Below are 24586 nucleotides of genomic sequence, written 5' to 3' on the forward strand. Positions count from 1 at the left end.
GTAAGTGGAATTCTGTTTGTAATCATGTAGTGGTATATTGAAATGGACAAAATAAAGATTCGAACAAATTTCAAGAGCTGCTTCAGGAGATGTGGGTTCAAGCTAGTTTTATATAGGGTACTTTTCATGTTTTGAAATTTTTTCAAAACTGGGAGTGATCAACATAGGCTGGAATTCCAGTGACAGTAATGGGAAATAAAACTCATGTTAATTTAAGAAACAGTTGGATGCTGCAGAAGTGAGCCGACATGTAAAGAATATGGACACCTAAAACTATTTATGAAAGTTCTCCTGCTTATTCAACCTCTTTTTTGAAAAGGGCATTTTAATAACCATTTCTCTTTTTGATATTTTTCCTTTTGTAGCTTTGCACAGTAGTCTGCCTCAACAGCCATCCAGACCCAGCGGGAAAGCCGCACCACTACCTCCAAAACAGCCACGGCCCCTTGCACAGTCCCCACCCATGGTTTCACAGCCTATATTACAGCCACCGCAGATGACGCAACCACCAGCATTGCTGGAAGAAGAGGAACCACCACCTCGTCTCTCAATTCCCCTTCAACCTAGTCAGATGCATCTGTATTTGCAACAGCTGCAAAAGGCACAGAATCAAACCCCACTTCTCTCAACAGTCCAGACCTCCTCCCAATCCCAATCCCAACCCCAACCCCAACCCCAGCCAGTCCACAGTCAGCCCCAACCCCCTCATACTCAGCCCCAGCCGCTGCCTCACACTCAGCCTCCGGCACATCCCCAGCCCCAGCCTCTACCCCAGCAGCAGGTGCCGCAGCAACATCAACCGAGGCCACTTCACATGCAGTCTATGCAGTTTCCATCCCACATTCAGCAACCACAGCACCAACCTCCCCAACAGGCGAAACCCCAGCAAGTCATCCAGCACCACCACTCACCGCGACAGCCGAAGCCTGACCCTTACTCTACAGGTAAGGAATCTTGTAGCAATTTATCTGAGAATACTTCTGGTGGGGACATGGTGGGGCATTGTCAACCTGGAGTACAGGCACCTCTCATGTTCTAATTGCATATGAATTTATCAAGAGGAAATTGTATTTGAAAGGGAAAACTAAAATCAGGATTGGATAGATTACTTGGAAAGAGCAGGAGAATGGTACTAAACTGATAGTTCTTTCAAAGTGTCACCCACTTTGTCTGAACCATAATTTTAAGCATTTCTTTCAGTTCATGGGATGTGGGTGTCACTAGCAAGACCAACGTGAGTTCCCTCTCTGAAATTGCCTGTGAACTGAGTGGCTTACTACACCATTTCAGAGGGGTGTTTTAAGGATCATCCTGAGGGTTTGACATCATTTGTAGGCCAGATCTGGTGAAGATGACACTTTCCTCCCTTGAAGGACATTCCTGACCCAATTCATTTGTTTGTCATTCTATAATTTTGTCACCATTACTAAAGTTAGCTTTTGGTTCCAAATTTATTTGAATTCAGTTTTTAATCTGCTTCTGTCTCTGGATCACTAGTCCAGTGATAATATCATTCTGCAATTGTATGTGTCCATCTGTGTGTGTCTCTCTCCAGAGAGCCTAGGAGGTTTGTTGTAGAGGAGTATGAATACGTGTACATAAAAATCAGATGGCTTCTGCTGAAAAATATCTAGTGTAAGGTGTCCATCTTCAATTTGCTTTCTTGAATCCATGTACTACACAAACTTGGAATTCAGAAATTTGGGTGACAAAAAAGTTACAAACTGCTTTGATGGGAAATTATTTGCGTCTTTTGATTTTTGGTATTCTTGTCTCAGCTCATTTGGCAGACGTGTCCTCACCGCTATTGATGCATTCCCCACCGCTGCCACAGTTTCCATCCCTTGTCCAGTCACCACCGAGAACTACCCAGAATAAGAAGCAGGTAAGCAACACTGGTATGAAGTCACTTTTTAGTGCATTGAATATGAAGCTTCATGAAGTCTATTCCACTCTTGACTGGTAAGTGTGTTAGATAATTTGAAAAGCATTTTTGTCAACTTTCCTAGCCAGCATCCTGACAGATGTGGATGTAAGGAATGGGTGTGAGGCACTGGGGTGGTGAAACATGATTCAAATAAGGTGTACCTACACAAGTCAGCATTACTAGACCTTATAACAACAGGAAACATCATAGTGAATCCAATATCATATGCTAACCCTGTGGATCTACATTTTCAGGGAGGATTAGCTGGATTTCAATTAAAGCTGAAAGTTATCTTTTGTGGTGTTCCCCTGTTTTCCTTCTCTGGGATCAGTTCAGATTCGGGATCCATCCTAGGACCTTTTATGGTTGGTATAGTTCATCTACATATTGCCCTAACCGACTGAAACATTGGACGATTCATTATATAAAACAAAGCAATGATGAATTATGAATATGGGGTGAGGTGTTGTTACTTGTGATGGCAACAATATACATACTCCAAAAGCAACGACTTTGCCGAAATATTCCCAGTGCACGTGCTACTCCAGGATGGCAGCAGTGAAAAGACACTGTCAATCCTGCACCTCACTCTTTCTATCCATCCTCCACACAGAATAACATAACTGAAATGTGCCATTTGGGATCCAGTTCCCCTTTGGGCTGTTGCTATGGATATTGACTGCATTTTCCCTGAAGCTGTTCTACTAATGAAGTCTTTTGCAGCAGAATGGAACAGCTTAAGGGATATACTGAGAGCAAACACTAGGTACAGTTGATTCCTATTCATTTGCTGTACTCAACTGATTAGGGTTTTGCATTGAATGTTTTGTTGTGTACTTTTAATTATTCTGTAAACCTCTGGGAATGAGACAAAATTTTATTATTTCTCTGAAGCAAATTAGGATTTTACTTGGGAGTAACCATGACCTCACTTCTAAACCTGTAATTAAATTGTAACTGATTAACAATCAGCCTGGTGCCTACAGTTCTCATACCACAGTTTCAGGATGTTAGGCCTAAGTATAGTATGTGGGCAGAAACTAAACCCAATCAAGAGGAATTTGCAGTTCTTTATTATAACTGGAGTTACTGCAATGATTAAGTATCAACGTGATAGAAGTTCAGAAGTCTTTACTACCCATACACACGCATTGTTGCGTTTCTTCACCCAAGTTATGTCCGTGCTGACTTGATGGGCCAAAAGGCCTATTCTGCACTGGCGGTCTGCGAATTAACCTGTAATTCCGTCCTCTCCACTTCTATTTTGCTGAATAACAATTTCTCAATAAACTACTGTTTTCCACATTGATCTCAGCTCTGTGAGAGACGGCCTTATGTGATTTACTGTGTGATTATTTTTCTCTTCTTTTCTCCCAAGCAAAAATGGTCAGATGTTTGGTTACACAGACCTTGGCATAAAGCATAGTGTTGTCTGAGAAGCCCCTGCCCTGCCTTGTGGTCATTAGAAAGGCATTTTGTCATTTTTCAGAAAATTGCTGCAAGCTTTTCTTGTGGTTTTTTTGAGTTTTGGTTTGATTCGATGCTAATTTATGGAAATGAATTAAGGGAAATGGAGAATGGAACACTTCAGCATCATAACTAGTCCTGTGGTCTGTCAGGTGCAAACTGGTAGGATACAGAGCAGTGTTTGTACTATGGTTACTTTTTAAAATCAATATTCTGATTGGAAAGTACCTCCTAATTTCTAATACAAGCCATTTTCTTTTCTGTTGATACTGAGAATTAGTGGAATTTGGAGCAGGCATTGTGCTGTTGAGGAACATATTGAGACCGTGCTATTTCACTTCAGTCTTTTGGTCTAGTAGTGTGGAGACTGATCACATGAGGCCTGAGTTGGATTGGTATTTTTCTCATGATTTATTATCTTACAGGAGCCAAGAACTCCCTCAATAGTGCAATCTCAGCCGATGGTGAGTGTGAAAGAAGAAAAGAGTCACTCTTCACCGGCAATCCGAAATGAGGCATTTAGCCCTTCGGTGCGCCAAGAATCATCAAAGCAGAGGGAGGGAGGGAAACCACCTCCACACCTTGGACACAGTAAGTAAACTCATGGTGCTCACATAAAATTCCTAAGAGAAGCAAGAAATTTGTTACATGCTTTACATAGAAACTTTCCTCGGAACTGGGGCATATAACCTTAGAGCTAGGCTGATCAGGAGTCCTGTTAAAGGTACTGTTTCACATATTGTAATGGAAATCTGAATCATTTTCTTCAAAGGCTGTTGGGGCTGTACATCAAAATTGAAATTCTAAAACCTATGCTTGTATGATTTTGCGCAATGAGCGATGGGAGACTAGTGCAAGTGAATTCCTTTTAAGATGCAAATGAGATGATCCATTTGAATTGAGAACAGGTGCAAAAGGTGAATAGCCTTTTCTTGCTGTGCTACCTCAGTGCCTTAACTCATGTATATCCCTCAAATGTCACTGCTTGGTCATTCCTTTTGATGTTTATGGAACATTGCTTTGTGAAATAAAAGTGAAGTAGTGTGGATGCTGGAAATCTGAGCTAAAAGTGGAAAATACTGAAGAAACTCAGTACATCTGGTGGCATCTATGGAGAGAAACAAAGGTAATGTTTCGAAATCAGTGACTTGTTGGAACTGAGTATGCTTGGAAATGGTTTTTGCACTGTTGCCAAAAGGTGAGGCAGAGCATGTGGACAGATAGTGAGGCTGCATAGAGCAAAAGAGAATCCTAATAGTAGTAGAGGATAATAGACATAAAGTAGATGTGAATATAGAGAATAGGTCACCTTTGTTGAGAGCTAATGAATGGAAGCAAGCAAATGGTGGGGTATTGGGAACCATGATGAAAATGGATGGTGTTCGTGCTCTGAAGGTGAATCCTGAAGACTGAATTGTTTAAGTAGAAAATAAGGTGCTTTTTGTCCAGCTTGTGCAGGACTTTGCTGGAGCATTACAACAGACATGATGAATTTGTTTGCCAACTAAGCACCTCTACTTTCAAACAATTCATAACATTAAAAGGCTTGGTTGTGATATGGCACTATGCTAAATACTGGGTTTCTCCTGACATTCTCCCTGGTCCTGGATGATAGATATTTATTCAAATAATCTAATTTGAAGTTTATGGATGTATTCTGTGAACAGATTGGTTGCTGCACTGCATTGGTGACTACTACTTGGATGACAATAATAAAACAGCTGCTTGAGATCTGAAACAAGCACAACTAGTTGGAGAAATTCAGCAGGTCTAATGGCATCAGTTGGGGAGAAAACTGTTAACATTTCAAGTCTGGTGACTCTTCATCAGAACTGGATGATGTGTTCTAATGAGTCACTGAGCTCGAAACGGTTACCGTTTTCTCCCTGTAGATGCTACCAAACTTGTTGGGTTTCTCAATCAGTTTCTGTTTTTGATTTGATTATAAAGTCATTTTGGGATATTGAAGTCATGAAAGGTGTTAGTGTTGTAAACCTCTTTCTAATACCAAAGAAAACAAAGTTTTTGTTAGATTTGAACTGAACTGAAATTTAGTGAAGAAAGTTTAAATTTCTCTCAAGTTTTAATCGTAGTCAATGTCATATTTTCCTCCAGTTGCCCGCCCAACCCATGATCATGGTAATAGTTTAAGTGTACTGAAATTTGGGTATGTTCATATATTCACAATCTCAATTCCGGAATGATTATAGCATAAAAAGTCTATTTGGCTTTCTGTCTGCACCAGTTCCCTGAGTAATAACTCATGTGCCTTTCCTCCACTTTATTTCCACCATCCTGCATATTTCTCCTTTGCACAAAATTAAAATCCTTCTACAGTGCCTTGCTTGACTCTGCCGTCCCCACTTCTAGGCAGTTTATTTCAGGTCTTAACCATTTGCTCTGAAAAGGTTTCTATTCATGTCTCACTTGCTGTGTTTGCCTTTACTATAAATCCATGTTGTCTTGTTCTTGATGTTCCCATCAGTGGGAACCTGTTTCTCCACCTAGTCTGTCAAGACAATCTTGTCTTAATTATTTCTTAGAATCATAGAATCCCTGCAGTGCAGATGGAGGCCATTTGGCCATCGATTCTGTAGAGCATCCCACCCTATCCCCATAGACCCTCATTTATTATAGTTAACCCACTTAGCCTGCACATGCCTGCATGCTATGGGGCAATTGAGCATGGCCAGTCGCAACTAAACTGCAGATCTTTTGACAATTCAGACACTGGGAGAAAGTGTAAACTCCACACAGTCATCCAAGGCTGGAATCACTGAAAAGTTAACCACTCTGCTACCTGAGGAAAGCAATCTTCCCCAAGGAAAGCAGTCCCAACTTCTCCAGTTTATCTACATAACTGAACTTCCTCAGCCTGGGAGCCATTGTATATTGTTTCTGAACTTCCTCTAATACTTTTCCTTCCTGAAAGTTTGGTGCCCAGGACTGGACACAGTTCCAGTTGAGCTCTTTGATGTGGCTTTTATCTTACCCCTAAATGGAGTCTAGGTTTGCCATATTCACACCAGCTTTACAAAATGACTCCTACATTGGGTTATTTTTGAAAGTGGGTTAATGAGTTCCAGATTTTCACATCAGTAAATTCTGAGATGTCCATTTGACTTGCTGTCATGGGGATAAACATCTCAGAAGAAGAGGATAAATAGGAAGCTAATCGTGGTGGTGTGGGGTCAGCCTGTTAACTTGTTAAATTAACAGGACTAAGAATTCATGCAAAGAAAAATAAACGTGACTTTCTCCAAATAGAAATTTTCTGTTTGGCTGTCATCAAACATCCTGATGTTGATGCAGGTCTCTGAGAGTAGAGCAGAGACTGTGTTACTTTGTGTTATACAGTGGGAAAGGACTGAACACTGAAGGTGGGAAGAATGAGCGATTTGTGGATTGGACAATACCCAGTGCTGCTATTGAAGTGTTCCAGTGCTCAACGGACCATTTAGAAGAGTCTGAGGAGAGAGTCTTTTGGGATACTGTACAATGTGAACATTTGTGACCAGAGTGAAGGAATGTTTATGGATGTACTTCATCGATGATTATCGTATCTGGGACCTTCACGTGCAAGGCTGCTGTGGTCAAGTGTGACTCGAACTGGAGCAGTTGAATGGAAAGCGAGAAAGTTTACAAAATTTAAACCGAGTCGGAAAGACATGATGCCACAGTTATGTGGGAAGTAATGCGAGTGCTTGAAACCAAGTGAGGCGTATGTTTGATTTGATTATTTAATATCTTTCACTTGTGAATAAATGTTTGAGCTATGTTGATTCTTAGTTCTTGTTTCAGTAGTAATTTTAAATTAAAACCTGTCTAACGGTTGTTTTTATTGGCATCATAGGGATTCCTTAAGTTGTTGGACTCCATGGGGATTGTATTGAAGGCTAGCAGGTGTGTCCCGTAACTATGAAAATAGGAAAGAAAATAATAATTAGCACAATTTGGAAGAGAAGCACAATTTGTTCTCCCAGAGGCTGATGGTTTGATTTTTAATTAATTGTTTTATGTATAATTTCTAGCTTTAAAAGTGCAATACTTTTTTCCCCACTCACTGCCATGCTCAATCACCTATAATCCAGAAATCAGAACTCCTATTTTGGAGTGTCACAAACCAAGTTTTCCTCCTACAGCACTATCCTAGCAGTGCCCGTTTTAGCAATGGAATCGAAAGAAGAACAGGGTTAAAATAATTTGTTACTGCGAGCAGAAGAACTATACAGGATTCTGCACAATGTAGATGGAGGAAGTTGCAGCTTAGCTGAATTAGTTACTGGTTTATGATTAACACGTGTCACTTGACATGCTAACCTACCTAGTCTTTTCAGTTGGTTGTGTATTGAAGGGCATAAGAAATTTCAAGGAGAGACTATCAAAAGCCCTGCGAGCATAAGAAATTGCAGGGATAGCTATTTGGTCTTAACTCTGCTTCACTAGCCAATAAAATCATGGCTGATCTGATTGTGGCCTTAACTCCACTTTGTTCTTCGCGAATCATAGACCAAGATCTAATTTAGTTTTGAATATATTCAGTGACTAGGCATTCCTCTACTGTCGGGTTTTTGATGACTTCAAGGATTAATGACGCTGACAGGAAAATAAATTCACCTCACTTTTATATTAAATGGATGACTCCTGACTCTGAATTACTGCATCTTAGTTATGGATTCCTCTTGATGGGAAACATCCTCTCACATCTACCATGGCACTATCCCTCAAAATCTTCTGTTTCAGCTCCTCATGCTACTAAACTACCATAAGTGTAGGTCCAATCTCCTCCTAAGACAACCTCTTTACCCCTAGTTGATCATCTCTAAACTACCTGCAATGTAATTATTCCTCAAATAGGGAGACCAAAACTGTACTTGGTCTTCATGGTGTCTCACCAATCCCATATAGTTGTAGTAAGCCTTCCTATTTTTTGTATTCCATTCCCTTGCAATGAATATTGATATTGCATTTGCATTGCTACTTAATCTGTTTAAATTTAAAACCAGTATTAATGGCTGCATTCTCCATGGTAACACAGTTACTAATTTGTTTGCTATGTTTGCTGACCAATCAGCATTCTCCTCTCATGCAATGTAAATTCCTCCTCACTTTAATTGGTATTCTTGTTAATTGTCCTGATGTATACAAGGTAGAAAAATTTCAGCTTTATCTTTCAGAGAAGTTCTCATCTACCAAATAGTTGTTAAATTATTATTCTTAGTTCTACAAACTCTTGTGTTCTACCCTTTACATGTCGCATTATCAAACACCTCATTTCCACATTGTTATAAATTTACACTACTTGCTGTTTTCAGTCTTAGCAGATTTGCATTGATGGAGCACTGAAGGTAGTGAGCACACAGGTCTACTGTCACTTTACCATTTATTGTACCAAATTGGATAAGTTCTGGATCCCAGGGTACTGGTTATCTGTATTTATTGTGGGTGCAATGGCCAACTATCTCTTTCTACTCTTTCAAGAACAACATAGTAATTAGTTGTGACATTATTCAATGAGTAACAATGGTTTGGATTTCTCCAAAGCTGTGTAGATATCGTTTAAGAATACTATAAACCACTGGGGAGTGAAAGCAACTAAAATGGCTTGTGTCTCTGAATCCCTGGTCAGAAATATCTGTTGTGTGGTAACACAATTAATTTTTAGCGCGAAGGTATCATTCTTGTAGATAGTGAATTTCCACCCTAAGGAAGTTAGAAATGGAGTCAAAATGTAACAGTGGATGAAGTATGACAAATATATGCATGCACAAGATTTGTGACTGGATGCATAGAGGTTTGCTATTGAAGCTTTTCCTCTTGCACTGATCAGGTCAGATGCAAGAATTGCTCATTCTGAAAATGTGACCTAGTTTGTATTGCATGAGAAAACAGTGCTAATTGATCAGCGTGTTGCCTCTGATTCAAGGTTTAGCCATTTCTCTGTGATGCGTAGTTGGTCTTTTTAAAATTAGGCATTCTTGCATTTGTGATCAGTGCAAGGCAAAAAGCTTCAGGATTTTTCCTTTTTCGAAGCAATATTCAAGTTTTATACATGCTTACTCACATCTGTATTTTCCCAGTTATTGTGGGGCGTGGGGCTTGGGGCAGAGCCATGATTCAGACTTTGTTTAAAATCCCAACATTGCAGAGCTAACCTTTTGTATTCATTTTTAAGCTTTCCAGATGGTGTAACTATTTGACTTAACAGGTTTCAGCTGTTTTTTTTTTCCCCCCAAATTGGATTTAGGGCCGTTTTGTATTTGATACTGTTTGGATTCCTCCAACATAAACCACTGTTCTGCCACCAAATTGAGCTAGGATTCTAGTGTAGTGCTTAGATATGTTCTCCTTCACTCGCTTCCCAAAGCCAGTAGTGCTGGCTGGGACTGCTCAAACGGTCAAATGTTGGTAGCTGCTCTGCAGGTACACAAAATATTTGAACAATCTCTGCACTACCTTCTACAGGACCAGAGATGAAACAAATGGAAGTTGCTGGGCCAGTGATTCGACCTCCAGAACATGGCACACAGCCTTCTCCTCAGGACAAAGACAAACAGAAACAACAAAAACCCAAAACTCCTGTTGCTCCCAAAAAAGTGAGTTTGTTCATACATTTGCTGCTGTGCTACTGGTGGCCTTTTCTCTCTCTGCGTCCCTCACTACTACTTTGTCTGGCTTCCTCTCCCCACACGATCAAAACGTTGTGAAACAAGTGATAGCTCCTTGATTATTCTTCACGTGCTTGAAGCCAAAACTTCTCAGCAAGATGCCCTCAATAGCAAATAGAATCTTTTGTTTTTCTATTTCCTTTCCTTGCCCAGGAGCTAAGAGTCTGATCACATTCTCCGGAAATGCTTGCATCACAGACTAAAATATGCGATTTTCTAATTTGAAACAAGCATTCTACTAGAGTACTTTTATATCTCCAAGGTTATTTTGGTATTTTTATTATTTGCTGACATGTAGTTAATTTCCTTGTTTTTCTTTCTTCATTTTAGCAGCTGCTGCTGTGCTCCAAGTTGTTGTTCAAATCTCTGAACTTGTGAATGAAATGCTTAGTTATTTTTTATTCTTCATTTGGGGCTGAGGGTGTTTCTGTCTGGACCAGCCTTTATTGCCCTCCCAAATTGCCCAGAGGTCAGTCAAGAGTCAAGCACATCGCTGTGGGTCTGGAGTTACATGTAGGTCAGATCAGCTCAGGGCAGATTTCCTACCCTAAAGAACATTAGTGAACTAGATGGGTTTTTCCTGGCAATCACCAATGGATTCATGCTCATCATTAGACTCTTCATTCCAGATATGTATTATATTCATTCAATAAGTAGATCATTCAGTCCATTGCGACAGTTCGGCTATCCAGTGAGATCACAGCTGATTTGATAATCCTCAACCCATTTCCTGCCTTTTCCCCCATAACCCTTGATTCCCTTACAATGAACAAATGTTTGTCTTGATCTTGAGTATTCTTAATGACTCATTCTTGACAGCAATCTGCAGTAAAGAATTCCATAGATTCTCTGACCTCTGAGAAGAAGCTCTGTCTCATCTGCGTTAAATGGATTTCTCTTGCCCTGAGACTGCTGTCTGCTCTTAGATTCTCCTAGAACAGCAAACAGTCTGCCATGTCAGATCTCTAAGAATGTTGTACATTTCAATAAAGTTGTGTTTCATTCTAAATTCCCTTAATATGCAAAAACCCAATCTATTAAACCTCTCTTCGTACCCAGGATCTAACTATTAAACCTTCTCTGGACTGCCTCCAAACTCTTCTATCATACCTTTGGATAAGGGAAAATAAAGTGTTCAGTATCCTAGTTATGGTCTGGCTAGTGCCTTGAACAGTTTTAGCAAGACTTACTGCAATCTTTAATAGTGCACAATTCCCTTTTGAAATAAAGGCTAATTGTCTACTTACCTTCCCAATCCATGCAGCTGGACCCTGAAGTTCCTCTTTGTAGCTTTCTACAGTCCGTCTCTTTTTCAAGCTTATGCTTTATCAGTTCTTTTTTCTTCCCCTCAAACTGCATAACTTCACATATTGCCCACATTCCATTTACAAAGTTTTTTCCTACTCTCTTAACCTTTACCTCCCTCTGTAGCTGTTTGGTTATCCTCCTCACTTGCCCACCCATCTATTTTTATCATTTGAAAACTTGAAAATAGGTTCACCTCAGTCATTTTAGTACATACTGTCAATGATTGTGACCCCAGCATTAATAGTTACGGCACTGCACTAAGTACAGGTTTCCCTCCCGAGAATGGCTCCTTTACTTAAATCTTCTGTCTTGGAAGATTATTACCGATGCACCTATTATCTAAGTATCTAATTTGTCCTTTAACATCCTTGGATGTAACCCATGAGGTCTGGACAACTTGCTGGTCTTTGGACCCATTAATTTTCCTAGTACATTTTCTCCAATTAGTGTTTATTGTTGTCTCTCTCCCCCAACCCCTCAATTTTACTCTTTGATTTAAGCATGATATTAATGTCCTCCATGATGAAGATTGATGCGTATTTAATTCCTCTGCCATTTCCTGGTTCCCCATTATTTGATGAAGGATTTCCCGAGCCTCATTCTTTAAGGGGATAATGATCATATTGGTACTCTCTAACTTATTAGGTAGTTAAACAAGCTCTTACTCTCCATTTTCTTTGTTAGCTGTTATTTTCTTTTTTTTGGCCATCATCTGCCTTTGAAACTTTTCAAACTTTGGCTTGCAGTGTGGCAAAGATTAGATTCATGTTTTTTTTTTCAGTTTGATACTGTCCTTATCTTTCCTTGGTTAACTGTGACTTGTGTATCCCCTTGCTAGAAACTACCTTCTTCATTGCAATCTTTATTGTTGAGAGTCAGAGTGTCATAGCGATGTACTCGGAAACAGACCCTTCGGCCCAACCCGTCCATGCCGAACAGATATCATGAACTATTTTCTTAAATGTCTGCCATTGTTCATCAACTGTTGTTTCTGCTGAACTCTTTTCCCTGTCCACACTCGTCCACTGTACTGTCATCTCTTATGCTGTGCAGTAGCTATGTGCTAATGCTCATTGACCTGTCTATATATGTGAGCATTTCCCAATTATTGTTTTAAAAACTCTGCAAAGATTTCATGTTGCATTTTATGACGTTTCTTCCCTTTTAGTGCCTGTAAAATTATTTTTTGAAATCTAAATATTGCTAGTTTTTTATTATTGTTCGGTGCCTTTGAGTTATCCACACCTTGAAAACTTGTTTACAGTTCTGTATTCTTTGTGGACACGTGCTTTAGGATCTTAAGATCAAGAACATGGGCTCTTGGGCAAGTCTGGTAACAAAGGCTCCTTCTAATCCTTCATCCACGGCAAAATCTTCGAGTGACAGCTTTGAGCAATTTCGCCGAGCAGCACGGGAGAAGGAGGAGAGAGAAAAGGCACTGAAAGCACAAGAAGAATTCCGTAAAATGCAGCAGGAGGCAGCGGAGAAAGAGCGACTCCGAATGGAACAGGAGAGACAAAGGCAAGCCTAACTCTTCAGTTTAATAGAATTATCAAACTTGTGTTAATGCCTTGGTTACATTGTCAAATATGAACAAAGTTCACATGCAATTGGCTGCAAATGCTTACTTCCAATGTTCTCATCCATGTTTGAACCGGTCACCAATAATTTTATTTCCCCTGAACCTGCTAACACACTAATGGACTGGTGAATCTTGAGCACACTCTGCTCTCAGGAAGACTTGTAGTGCAGAGGGAGAAACCTTCTTTGTGCTGAGGACCGTCAAGAGGAGGGAAGATTTCTGGCTCATCAGCTTTCTTCCCTGCCTTGTGGTGTTAAGTGCACAGTGATGCATCTTCAGGCTCATTACTGACTTGCATTCCATATCAAAGGTTGCAGCCAGAGATTTGGAGCATGCTGTCTCCGCTTTTCCTTTAATAATGTACGGGTGAGGCTAATGTGCATGATGTAGAGCAGTTTAGATGGGATGTTAGATATTTGGTTAAACTTATTTGAAGACTCACTTCTCAGATGTGTGACTCTGCTGTTAGATTCATGCAAGCAGCATTGGGTTGTCTGCATACCTTAAAGGGTTTGGAATTTTACCATTTTATATGGTAGCTGTGAAGGTGTCTTTCTGTTTCAGTCTGGGAGCATTTTAAATAGTGATTTGTTAAATAGCGCAAATCAATTTGCTTGGTTGTTGTGTATAAACATCTGTGTGGATAGACATTCCTTCAGATTTAGTTGGATGATTATTTAAAAAAGTAACTTTCTTTGCTCATTTCTGTCTTTCCCGTTATTTCTGTCTTTCCCGTTATTTCTGTCTTTCCCGTTATTTCTGTCTTTCCCGTTATTTCTGTCTTTCCTGTTATTTCTGTCCTTCATATTCTGAAAAGAAAATAGACTTTACTATTGATTGCTCTTTGCCATTAATTTCACTTCTATCTGGCTGCTTAAGGAGCTCTCTTAGGCCATCCATAAGGCTTAAAGTGGGGATTTTTGCTTATGATTGTACAAATGTTCATTGTCCCTTACAACTACTTTGTTTCTGAAACAGTTTTTGACCACATACAGCAAGATCTAAATAACATCCAGGCTTGGACTGATCAGTGGCAAGCAGCTTTGCCACCACTGATGTGCCAAGTAATAATCATCTCTAGCAAGAGAGAAATGCCATTTAAAATGCCATTTTTAAATGGCATTACCATTTCTGAACTCCTGAAGTATCAATAATTTAGGGTTGCTATTGAACTAGACCAGCTATGTAGCACAGTGGCTAGAACAGATCAGAGGATAGGAATATTTGCAGTATGACTCAGCCCTTGACTCCCTAGTGCCTGTCCAGTATCGACAAAGCTCAAGTCAAGAGTGTGATGAAATACTCTTTGCTAGTCTGTCCACACCAATCCAACACTGGCACCTCCACACCCTCTTGACTTGGAACTATAATGCTATTCCATTAGTCATGGGTCAAAATCCTGACATTCTCTGCCTAATGTCACTGGGTATACCTACAATGCATCAAAAAAGCAGCTTAGCAAATGTCTGATGTTCCTGGAAAGATTGAGTTGGGTGTCCACCTTTCTTACTGGCATTGAGCTTGCATTCCCAGTTCCTTGCACTTCTAATTAATGGCGAGTGCTGTTAGATTCCCTACAACAGCAAATCTTCGGTTATTGTTTATGCTATTGGTTGGGTATATTATTAACCTGATGCCCACAACTGTTGTGACTAAAGAGAGTGCGATTTCAACAGCCCTGCCTCTTTTGGCTGGTTTTGACAGTGTCTTGTTTCTAACTGCAGAGGCCGAGATGAAGAGGATGCTTTAGAGTGTGCTCGGAGAGCTCATGAGGAGGCGAGAAGACAGCAGCAGCATCAGCAGCAACAACAACAACAGCAGCAGCAACAGCAACAGCAGCAACAGCAACAGCAGCAGCAGCAGCAACAACAGAGCTCTCAGCCAACTTCACAATCTATGCTGGATCAGCAGCGAGAGCTCGCAAGGAAGCGAGAGCAGGAAAGAAGGCGGAAGGAAGCGGTACGTTTTTGTTGTATTTCGTAAAGATCAGTCTTGACTCCAAGTTGGAATCTAATTTTCTTTTGTTGTTAGTTTGTATTTACTTGGTGGTTACTGTTGCTGCAGTTGAGATTGGATATACCTGAGCTAGAATTTTGGATTAAAAACTAGCCTGACTTTTCTGCTCCTGATTGTAATCTACTAACCCCTCCTCTGAAGTATACATGTGCAAATCAGAGTATTCAACTTTGCCATTTATTCCAGTACCAAGTAGTTCTCTTAGTAGCCACTGAACATGTCCCAAAAACAGCTGAGTAGTGGTGATAGGCCTCCAGCTTCCTGAAATAATAATCTTGCGAGTGTCAGAAATTAATTCTACAAAGGTTTATTTTTAAATTGGCTGCTGCTCTTTCATGAAATGTATTAACATCTGAATTTTGACTTGACCATGCTGCGCTGATGATATTTGAGTTTTAAAATGAAGTGTTAGTTCTTAAAAAAAAAAAGCAGATGTAATCAAGCTTGGAAGATTTTGACAATGTAGCTGGGAAAGGTGTGAAGTGATCCATCAAAATTGGGCTAAGTGTGAATTTCTTTGCATTGGATTTAATCACAGTTTATTCCATTTTCACACTACTTTTCCTTGCAGTGAGTTCAAATTTGTATTTTCCTCAGATTTTAAGATGTAGCTACAGTGTGTACACAATTTTTCATTGTGTGGAATAAATTACTGCAACTTGATTGAATTGAAACAAACCTTTCAGGATTCTTTTAACATGTTCTTGTTTTTATAGCCCATGGGTTTGTCAGGATATTCCAAAGCGCAGATTACCTAACTGCTTCATAGAAGCAGGGCATTCGGCTCATTGAATCCACACCAACCCTCCAAAGAGCCATCCTCCCCTTACAACCCTGCTTTTTTTCATGGCTAATCAACCTTACCTAGACATCCCTGTACACTATGAGCAATTTAATATGATCAATCCACCTAGTTTGCACATCTTTGGACTGTGGGAGGAAACCACTGTATCCAGAGGATGCTCACACAGACACTGGGACAATGTGCAAACTGCACACAGGCAGTCATGTGAGAGTGGAATTGAATCTGGGTCCTTGGTGCTGTGAGGCAGCGATGCTAATTGCTGAGGTCCTACATTTGGGGGAGACACAATTAAGGCTAATTCATGCTGATTTTCTTTTCACTTTGTGCACGATTTTAAAACTTGGCCTGAGTAAGAGGCTAGGTATGATACCACAGTAGGGGGATTGATATAAGTTCCAAGGGGAATGTGGGAGATCTATTTTTCCTATATGGATAGGCAGTATTTCTATTTCAATCAGATGATACTTGGCTTGCCAGGGTTTGTGTTTCCTGTATACACCGAAAAGGCTGGAAATGCTTTTCTTTGGAATGTTATTCTCTGAAACAGTGAGGTGTTTTAGTAATTTGGCAGCTAGTTAGGTCAGTTAATCTTTCGCACTGAAGTTCTGTATAAGGCACAGGGCAGTAGAGACTCTTTAACAGGTAAATGATACTTGAATTTCATCATTAGTGAAAGGAGTTAATCTGAGAAAAGGGCTGTCGCTCTGGTTTCTGTTACAAAGACCTTTTGGTGTTTTGTTGTGAAATGATTCCCCTCTGAGTCCTAATGCACCCTACACTGTTCTCTGCAGGCTTTTTCCATTGTGTTTTTGAATTTAGAAAAGCAGTCTACAATAATCTGGACCCTGCTGCAGGTCTATACTACATTAGAAGTTCTGAGCAAATCCTGAAATGTTGATGTTGGGTGATCCCAGTTAGCCTTTCGAGCCTGTCCCATGCCATTCATTGCAATCATGGTTGAACTCTGATCTGAACAATCTGAAGTTAGTGATGGAACAATGTCCAAATCCCATGATAGTAAAAGAAAGCTGTATATATCTGACTTTAACCATATCCTTTAATACCTCCTATTGACTTGTATTGACTTTGGCGTACCAATACAATGTGTCATTGTATGTAATTTAACCCTGCTTTAAATGGCTAAGAATATAATTAAACTATGCAAGCTAAAATGTTGCATTTTTTTTGTGATTTAGATGGCAGCTACAATTGACATGAATTTTCAGAGCGACTTAATGGCAATATTTGAAGAGAATCTCTTCTAAGGGCCTCCTGATGCTGGATATCCTGACTCTTGAAAGTACTACGAAACTGTTTTCCATGATTTACGTGGCACCGTAGTGTTTCAGCCAGGTTCTTGGTGCACGGTCTTTCTGCATGTGTGACCCAGTGAGTGAGCGAATCATTCAGTCAATGCCTTGAATGGATGGACGGACATGGATGGACAGAAGTCTGCCTTACATTTAACCCACAATATAGGAATGAACAAATAGACAAAACAAAACTTATCGATGTTGTGTAGAAAACACGTGCACAACTGTGCATCCAGCTTTCCGAATGATACTACTGTAAAGGGGGGAGGGGGGGTTGTACCCGTTAGCTGCAAGGCTGTCCTCGCCAAGCTCCTTCACTATGTAAGAAAAGACACAGTAACATTCTGATGTATCCAATCAAACAGGGTTTCACTGTTGCCGTGTGAGGGCCCTGTTTGCAAAACGGTTTCTCTGCGTTGGTTCTGTAAATCTAGTGAGTCTCCTTCACTGCTAATAAGAGGAGAAGAGGGCGAAGGCACGATATATTTAAAAAACACAGATTGGGTGAATACCTTTGTAATTGGGAAAACCGGGCCCTTCACTAAGTCACAACAGTATAATCTGGATAGACTATTTAAGCAGTGCGACTTTGTGTTCATTACTTTTTTTTTACAGTGCATAGTGCTGTCTGCGGATTTTGTTTATCTACAGAGTTTCCAGTTACTAGGCTCAGTGTGTTCTGACAAGCCATGTGATGGTTATGACAATACAAAAAAGGGAAAAAAAATAATCGTATGTCAGAGGTTATGAGTTAAAACAGCAGTCCCATCAAAACCTTTGTTGTTTTTCTTGTTTTAATTTCTTTTCTGCAGTGTTTGGGATCAAAGCTGGACTACCAACCAAAGTAGGTGAAATTGTTTGTCTCGTTACCTCAGGAGATACGAATGTTGAATGGCACTGCTGAAACTGTTTTGTACTGTTGTCCCTCTGAATAGTAGAGATACAAGAGCTGACTTTTCTGCAAATAACCAGAGGTTTAAGCCGCCCTTGAATAGTGTTCGACCGATGCTGTATAGTGGGTATAGTTGGTGTGATGCTTAAAACTTGTTAAATGTTTTCTGTAATTAAACACTTACTTTATTCATGTAGCAGACTTTCAATACTCTTTGGAGGCCCAGGTGCGTGAGTTTTATCTTTAACTAACTGGTCGATTCTGGGCTTTCTTTCCTTCTCCTTCAGAGGGGTGTACAAAATATACAAGCTGTTTCTGTGCAAGTGTCTCATTCGTATTTGCTAAAAGCATCAAGTGAAGTGCTGGCTCTCCTAGTTAAGCTCTGCAGCAAGAATTAGACGAGTGATTGTTTTATTATTATATGGCAAGATTTAAATTAATGTACCATTCCTCGTCTTTGCCTTTAAATATAATTTTATTTTTTCAGCTGTTTTTAACCTTTTTTTCCTTTTTTTTAAAATGAACATTTTAATGTGCCAAAATACCCACTATACAGTACCAGCAGATCCAGTGTTGGCAAGTACCTCTGTTTAGAATCAGTTTTACTGAAAGGCAGAAAAATTGCATTTGGTCTGTATCGATTATTGAATAAACACACCTTTTATACAATATGCTGGCGTCTTATTTTTTAAACCAGAGATGGTTTCCAACGGTGTTCTTTTAATTGTCACTGTTTTGGAGTGTGTGCTAATGGTTGCTCATCATAACGATGGATGCATCTTTAAGGCAAGAATACATTATTTTCCATTACCCAAAATTGAGCCTGTACGCAATGCCTGTAAATAGTCAATATTTCTGCTCTGGCTCCACATCTTTAAAGCTTGTAGATAGTTACTTGGAGTAGCTTGATGGGATGGATAAAAATGCTTGTTTGGATGATGCGATACCTGGAAAACCTGAAGATTTAGCTGTTGGGTCCAGCATTACTTTCAAATGTGGTCTTTTTGTTTTATATATGGCATTTCTCTGTCTTCCAATATAAAATGTAAGTGCAACTGTATAAAACTACACATTTTTCTATTGGAGCCTTCCTCTGAGAATTCCTGTAAAGATAAAGATGCATATATTTTAAATGGCCTGCTTCAGATAAAACTGACTATTGTATTCAGACACAAGATTACGAAATGTATGCAAATGAATGTTTATTGGAGAATTGGCTTTTGATTAGCGAGGAGTTAGTCAGTCACAATGGGCTGAGTGGTCTTTTCCTCCTTTGAACTGTGGTTCAGTGGATTCTAGACCAATTAATGAAGACATAACATTGAGTGAAATGGAAGCTTGCCTCGTATATTTAATTTTGGGGTGGGGGGGAGAGGAGGGGAACACCTGTGAATATTCACAGAAGCTCAACTGTTGTATGTTATCCAGTTGGAGAAAGTGGTTAACTGTTGAAGGAACTTAAAACCCCCCAAAATATGCTGATAAATTACAATTGCTACAATCTGTTTGATCTCCAAAGCATCAATTTGATGATTTATTCTCCATTAATATATCATGGAGTAGTTTTGAGCAAAAGAAGGGGATATGCTCAAAAATTAGTTTTAAGTATGTCTGTTTTGGGTAGTTGAATTTAAAATCGAGAACTGATTCTCAAAAGGTGTGCATTTTGTTGCTCCTGCAAACAAGGCACCTATATAAATTGCTACTTGTTCAAGTATTTCAGATGGTTTTGGTCATGGGCAGCACAGCAATAAAAAAAGTATTTCCTTATTTTGTCTCCAACAAAATTAATGTGCTTAAAAAACGTTTAGATTTACTTTTAAATTTTAGCTTAAACTTAATATATCAGTTCTACAACATGTATATTTGGGAAGCTTTGAGCGAAGGTTTCTTATTTGGAAGTTTGGTATGAAATCATGATGCACCCTTTATATGTAAAAAAAAATGCTGCATATGCCTTGTGCAAATTATCTTCAATCTGTCCCATAGTTATAACCCTTTAGTATTTATTTAAAAGGCTTCCTTAAATGTCCTAAATTTCCCCTTGACCTCTGCTCTCAGGGAAAAAAAAAGTCCCATTTTCTCTCCGTACCTGTATTGTTTGTCTTTTTTTTTTCAGCATTGGAATTTTAGAAAAATCAGATGTGTTAGTTGTGCATAATGTGAATGTTTTTGTTTGAGGTGGAGGGGTTGCAGTGTCCTTGTCCCAAGCAACAACACAGCTATGATTACACAATTGGTTGCTACTTTAAGAATTTAGAAAATGCTTTTCACACTTGAGTTTATGTATACTTATCAATGCTGAGGTTCTTTTTGAGCAGTAAAAGGTGACTTTGTGCTTTTAAACACTTTTAGTGGTTGATCAAATAGGTGTTGCTGCTAGTGTTTTCCAAATGTTGTGTCTGGATCTTTCCTTAAAATATGAATACTGTACACTTGTATTAGCAACATATGCAGTTTGGATTTTAACTTAGGATGGAACAAAATTGAGTAAATCAGAGTATTTCCTCTGTTTTTGAGACAGAGTATCCAATATTTAATTCAGGTCCTCCTTTTTTTTTCAAAACAACAATTCCTTATTAAGCTACTATTCTCAACCACCACACTTTTTTGCTTCTGGAAAACTGTGGACTTATGCTTATCAGTACTTCAAATGAAAGTTGACAAAATGTGTTCTATTTGTGTGAAATAGGATTCCTGTTGATACTTAACTGCTTAGCCAACATACAAAAATGCAATTAGTCCAAAGCAACCAAGCCAGATACTGACACTACTCAATTATTGAAGATACTTGAGTCTAATTGTTGACCATCTGAGAGATTTCTGTACAGATTTGCTGAAGTTTGACTTCATAGTGTTCATAACTTGGAAAATGCCATTTCTGAATTTTTACTCTTTGGTCTTAAACCATTTGTTTTTCTCATTGGTGACTTAATATTTTCCAACAGCTTTGAATCATTATGCTTACTTAAAAGTAGACTTGCAATCAAAAGTGCTTATTAAGCATTTGTTGAATGGAGATTTGTACTGGACTTTTGATTGCTTTACCTAATTAGTTGCTCAGCGTTAAAATGGAGCGAAGTCCTTTGAAATTTGCATCTGGAGATTCATGTAAATGAATGAAATGTTTAATTATAAGTTGTAAGTGGTCTGCCAGGCACTTTAAACAAGCAATGAAGATCAGGGACTGAAGCATTGCTGCATTGGAAGGTGCCCCTAAAGTTCTGTCTGATCACTGATTAGGATTCCAGTTGGTTTATACAGTTCTAATATTTTGTCAAACGTATCAGTTCTACCGTACTGTTAAGAATTCCATCCTACGCTGTGCTTGCAGAGCACTCATCTGTTGCACCTTTTTGATCACCTATTGGTTAGCACTTCAGTGGAGATTGAGGGCTTGCATGTTGCACTTACTTTTGAGCAGCAATTGCGAAAATAGTCAGAAGTCAGTTGTATTTCAGAATACAGGCAATAAGCGAGCAGCTAGTTTATTGTATTTTGAAGTGGCTTCAGTCCTTACCAAAGCTACCTGAATCCTGTCTTAGGTATTCTAGGAGCTTAGGTTTGAAAAAAAATCCAAAGAATTGCTCTTTGTTTCACCAATTATTGCCAAACTGCAGATGCAACTGGTTTTTGTTTTGAAGCTGGATATTACTGATTCTATAAGCCTGTTTTGCTTTATCAAAAACGTAATGATAAAATGGATAGTAATTGCAATGGCTAATAATTGCAAAATGTTTTACTGTGTAGCCAAGAGTGACTAGCTTATTCATCCAATACATAGTAGAAAAACTGCATTTCACCAGTCTGGGTTGCCAGAAAATAAATATTCTTTGAATCTCTGGCTTAACTGTTGTGTATTAAAGGCACTAAACCCCCAAAACCTCTGCATATTCTAAAGGGGAATGTACATTCATTGTCCGTTCTCCTCCAGTATGTATAATTTAAAGCTAATTGCTAAGGAAGGAATTAATTTTGAGTATAATATTCAAAAGTGTCATTGCATTTTGTAATGGAATGTAACAACATCAAAGTCTGGAAATTGCTTCCAGTTACATTGCCACTACATTTCACAACATCCTCAAGACAACTTTGGACAGAAGAAAACTATCTGATTTTTGGGGTGCCTCTGAGAGTTAGTTGCAAATATTGGCTTAAGTCACCAATGACAATTGAGAATTCTGGGGAAATCAATAAGCTAGCACTCTCATCTACAGGAGATGTTCACCCAAGCTCTGTGCAGTAAGTACTTTGAACACATTGGTATTGACAAAAGTATGTTTTTGAACTGATTAGCTCTGCAACATACACAGGATTGCAATTGTTTGAAACAAATGGACACATTTGGGTTGTGGAAAAAATGATACTATGTACATTAATGTATGCAGAGAACAAAATATTTGGTAAAACAGCAATGGTTGATTTTGCATTGGTTTTAGACTGTCTTCTAACTTTGCTAAATATTACTCATTGTTTATTGACATTTTGATCAGAGTAGGTGATGTACTCATTCTATTCTAAAACACAACTTGCTGTACACAAATGTCTATAGTTTGTATTCCAGTCATCTTTTTCCGTAATTTTTTTGTTTTTGGTTCCTCAGTTCTTGTGTGAATTCTGCCCCCCCCAACCACACACTTGAAAGAGAGAAAATTAATTGTTCAATGATATGCAATAGTGTTGCTTTTTGAATACCTGCCAGAGGCATTTACAGTCCTTTTCTCGAGTTTGTATGCTCAACACACACATTTTTACATTATTTAATGTTTGTTTTGTGATAATTTAGACTTGCAAGGATTGAAAGCATCATAATGTGATGTAAACTAGTAATTAGTACAGTCAGCCTTTTTTTAATGTAAAGCAAATGCCAATGTCACTTATGTACTCAAATTCCCAAGTTCTCTAATTATGTTGAATATGAAAATGCTTGTATTAAACTCTTCAGATTTGTAGAAAGAAATTGCTAGATTTTTCCACTTGAATTACTACTTTTTTTTGTGCAGCTATTGTTGAAATAAACGTTTTTACTGAACATAGAATAAATGTAATACCAGTTTGGAATAATGTGATTGAATTGTACAGCTGTTGCAGAAATCAAGTAGAGCCATGGCAGAGGCTAAGATTTGGGATTGTGGCAACCACTTTATGCAAATACATGCCTGCTTTCAAAATATTAACCTGGAAAGCAGAAATTTATTGATTACTACTTTGTAATCGTTAGCTTTTTTGAAGTTCGGGGGGGGAGAAGAGGAGAGGAGGAGGTAAGGTATACAGTTTGGCATTGTGTACACCCTAGAATGAACAAAGTTAGAAAATCTACGAATACATTTATTTATAGCAGTTACCATATTTTATACAAAATCATTGACAAAAGTTTAACTTCTATTTCCTGTCCAGTGTTGAACAATATGTCGATGTAAAAGAATCCATGATTTTCCAAAAGGAGTATTGCTAACATCTATCTTGGTATGAATGAATAAAAATGTTAATGCAACAGAATTCTTCTGATGTACTTACCCATTTAAAAAAAAATTGAAGTTAAACACAACGTGATCCATTTATTATTAAATAATTTGGGGGGAAGGTGGGACAAATGAGAGGTCAAATTCCATTGGATGCAAAGATTATTGCTAAGAATTTAAGCCGATTGCTAAGTCGGAATACTGGATAAGTTCCTCTGCTGCTTTTGTTTTCTACTCTGGTCATCTCTAATGCACCAGAATTGGCCACATTCTTTAGAGCGATTTATCTGGAAAATTTGACAAGCAATGTAATATGGGATATGGGGAACTACTAACAGTTCAGTCAAGTCCTGCTTGGCTCTGATAATCTATACAGTTTGCTGTCTGACAAACTGCAAAGATGGGAAACATTACTTTCTTATGCAAAGACAGCCAGAACTGGAATTGATGTGACCGATCTCAAAACTCCGAGAATTAAATGGCATCGTTGCAAAAAGCGGGATGAAGTTTACGTCGCAGTGGGAGTTGGTAGGTTCATAATGAATGTTAATAGATAGCCTGTCCCTGGAAATGGAGACAAAGGAGGGAAGTGAGAAATTGAACCAGGCAGTTAGAAGGGTGGAAACTGGAAGCAAAATTGACTAATTTCTGTAATTTAAACAAGAATTTGAAATGGCACCAATAATTATTAATGCACCAGAAAAAGATGTGTGGGGACTCAAAGGAAGATTGAAACAAGGAATATTCCCCAAGAAAATGGGAATAACTAAATCTGTTTCTCTTTAAAATTAGAAATTTGAGACTGCAAGAATTATAATACAGAACACGGGCTGTTTTTGATACTACTTGTACAGACTGTAATACATATAACCTTGGCTGCAAGTTGTGAACAAATATTGTTTTTGTTTTGAATGCTCTTGATAAGAATGACTCTGTCAGAGTGCCTGTGCCTGTGTCTGTGAATTTCAACTTCGTGATCTTTAAGACTGCTTGTGTTCATTAAGATGATCAGACCGAGCAAACAAGAAACGCAAGGTCATTTCCTTCACCCACATGTCATAAGTAGCAGTTAAGAGATGAGGATTTTTTTAAAAAAAGGGCCAGAAGTCCTGAGTTGCACACTGAATTCTAGGATACGGTTCAACA

The 24586-nt window shown here is 38.8% G+C and overlaps 1 protein-coding gene across 9 annotated transcripts in view; it reads left to right on the forward strand.

Moving 5' to 3' along the window:
- The window catches only part of brd4 (bromodomain containing 4), a 182172-nt gene extending 163525 nt beyond the window's left edge, over positions 1 to 18647 (forward strand). For 8 of the 9 annotated variants that reach the window (XM_072564153.1, XM_072564154.1, XM_072564156.1 and 5 more), the window contains 7 exons: positions 366 to 944; positions 1779 to 1885; positions 3820 to 3985; positions 9860 to 9990; positions 12665 to 12891; positions 14677 to 14911; positions 16970 to 18647. In XM_072564153.1, the coding sequence (XP_072420254.1) occupies positions 366 to 944; positions 1779 to 1885; positions 3820 to 3985; positions 9860 to 9990; positions 12665 to 12891; positions 14677 to 14911; positions 16970 to 17038 (1514 nt within the window). In that variant the 3' untranslated portion in view covers positions 17039 to 18647. Of the gene's footprint in view, positions 1 to 365; positions 945 to 1778; positions 1886 to 3819; positions 3986 to 6751; positions 7114 to 9859; positions 9991 to 12664; positions 12892 to 14676; positions 14912 to 16969 lie in introns of those variants that run through there. The other variant, XM_072564157.1, reaches the window with a different exon arrangement.
- Positions 18648 to 24586: the final 5939 nt, after the last annotated feature.

Source organism: Chiloscyllium punctatum, chromosome 46, assembly GCF_047496795.1.
Source record: "Chiloscyllium punctatum isolate Juve2018m chromosome 46, sChiPun1.3, whole genome shotgun sequence".
Lineage (NCBI taxonomy): Eukaryota > Metazoa > Chordata > Chondrichthyes > Orectolobiformes > Hemiscylliidae > Chiloscyllium > Chiloscyllium punctatum.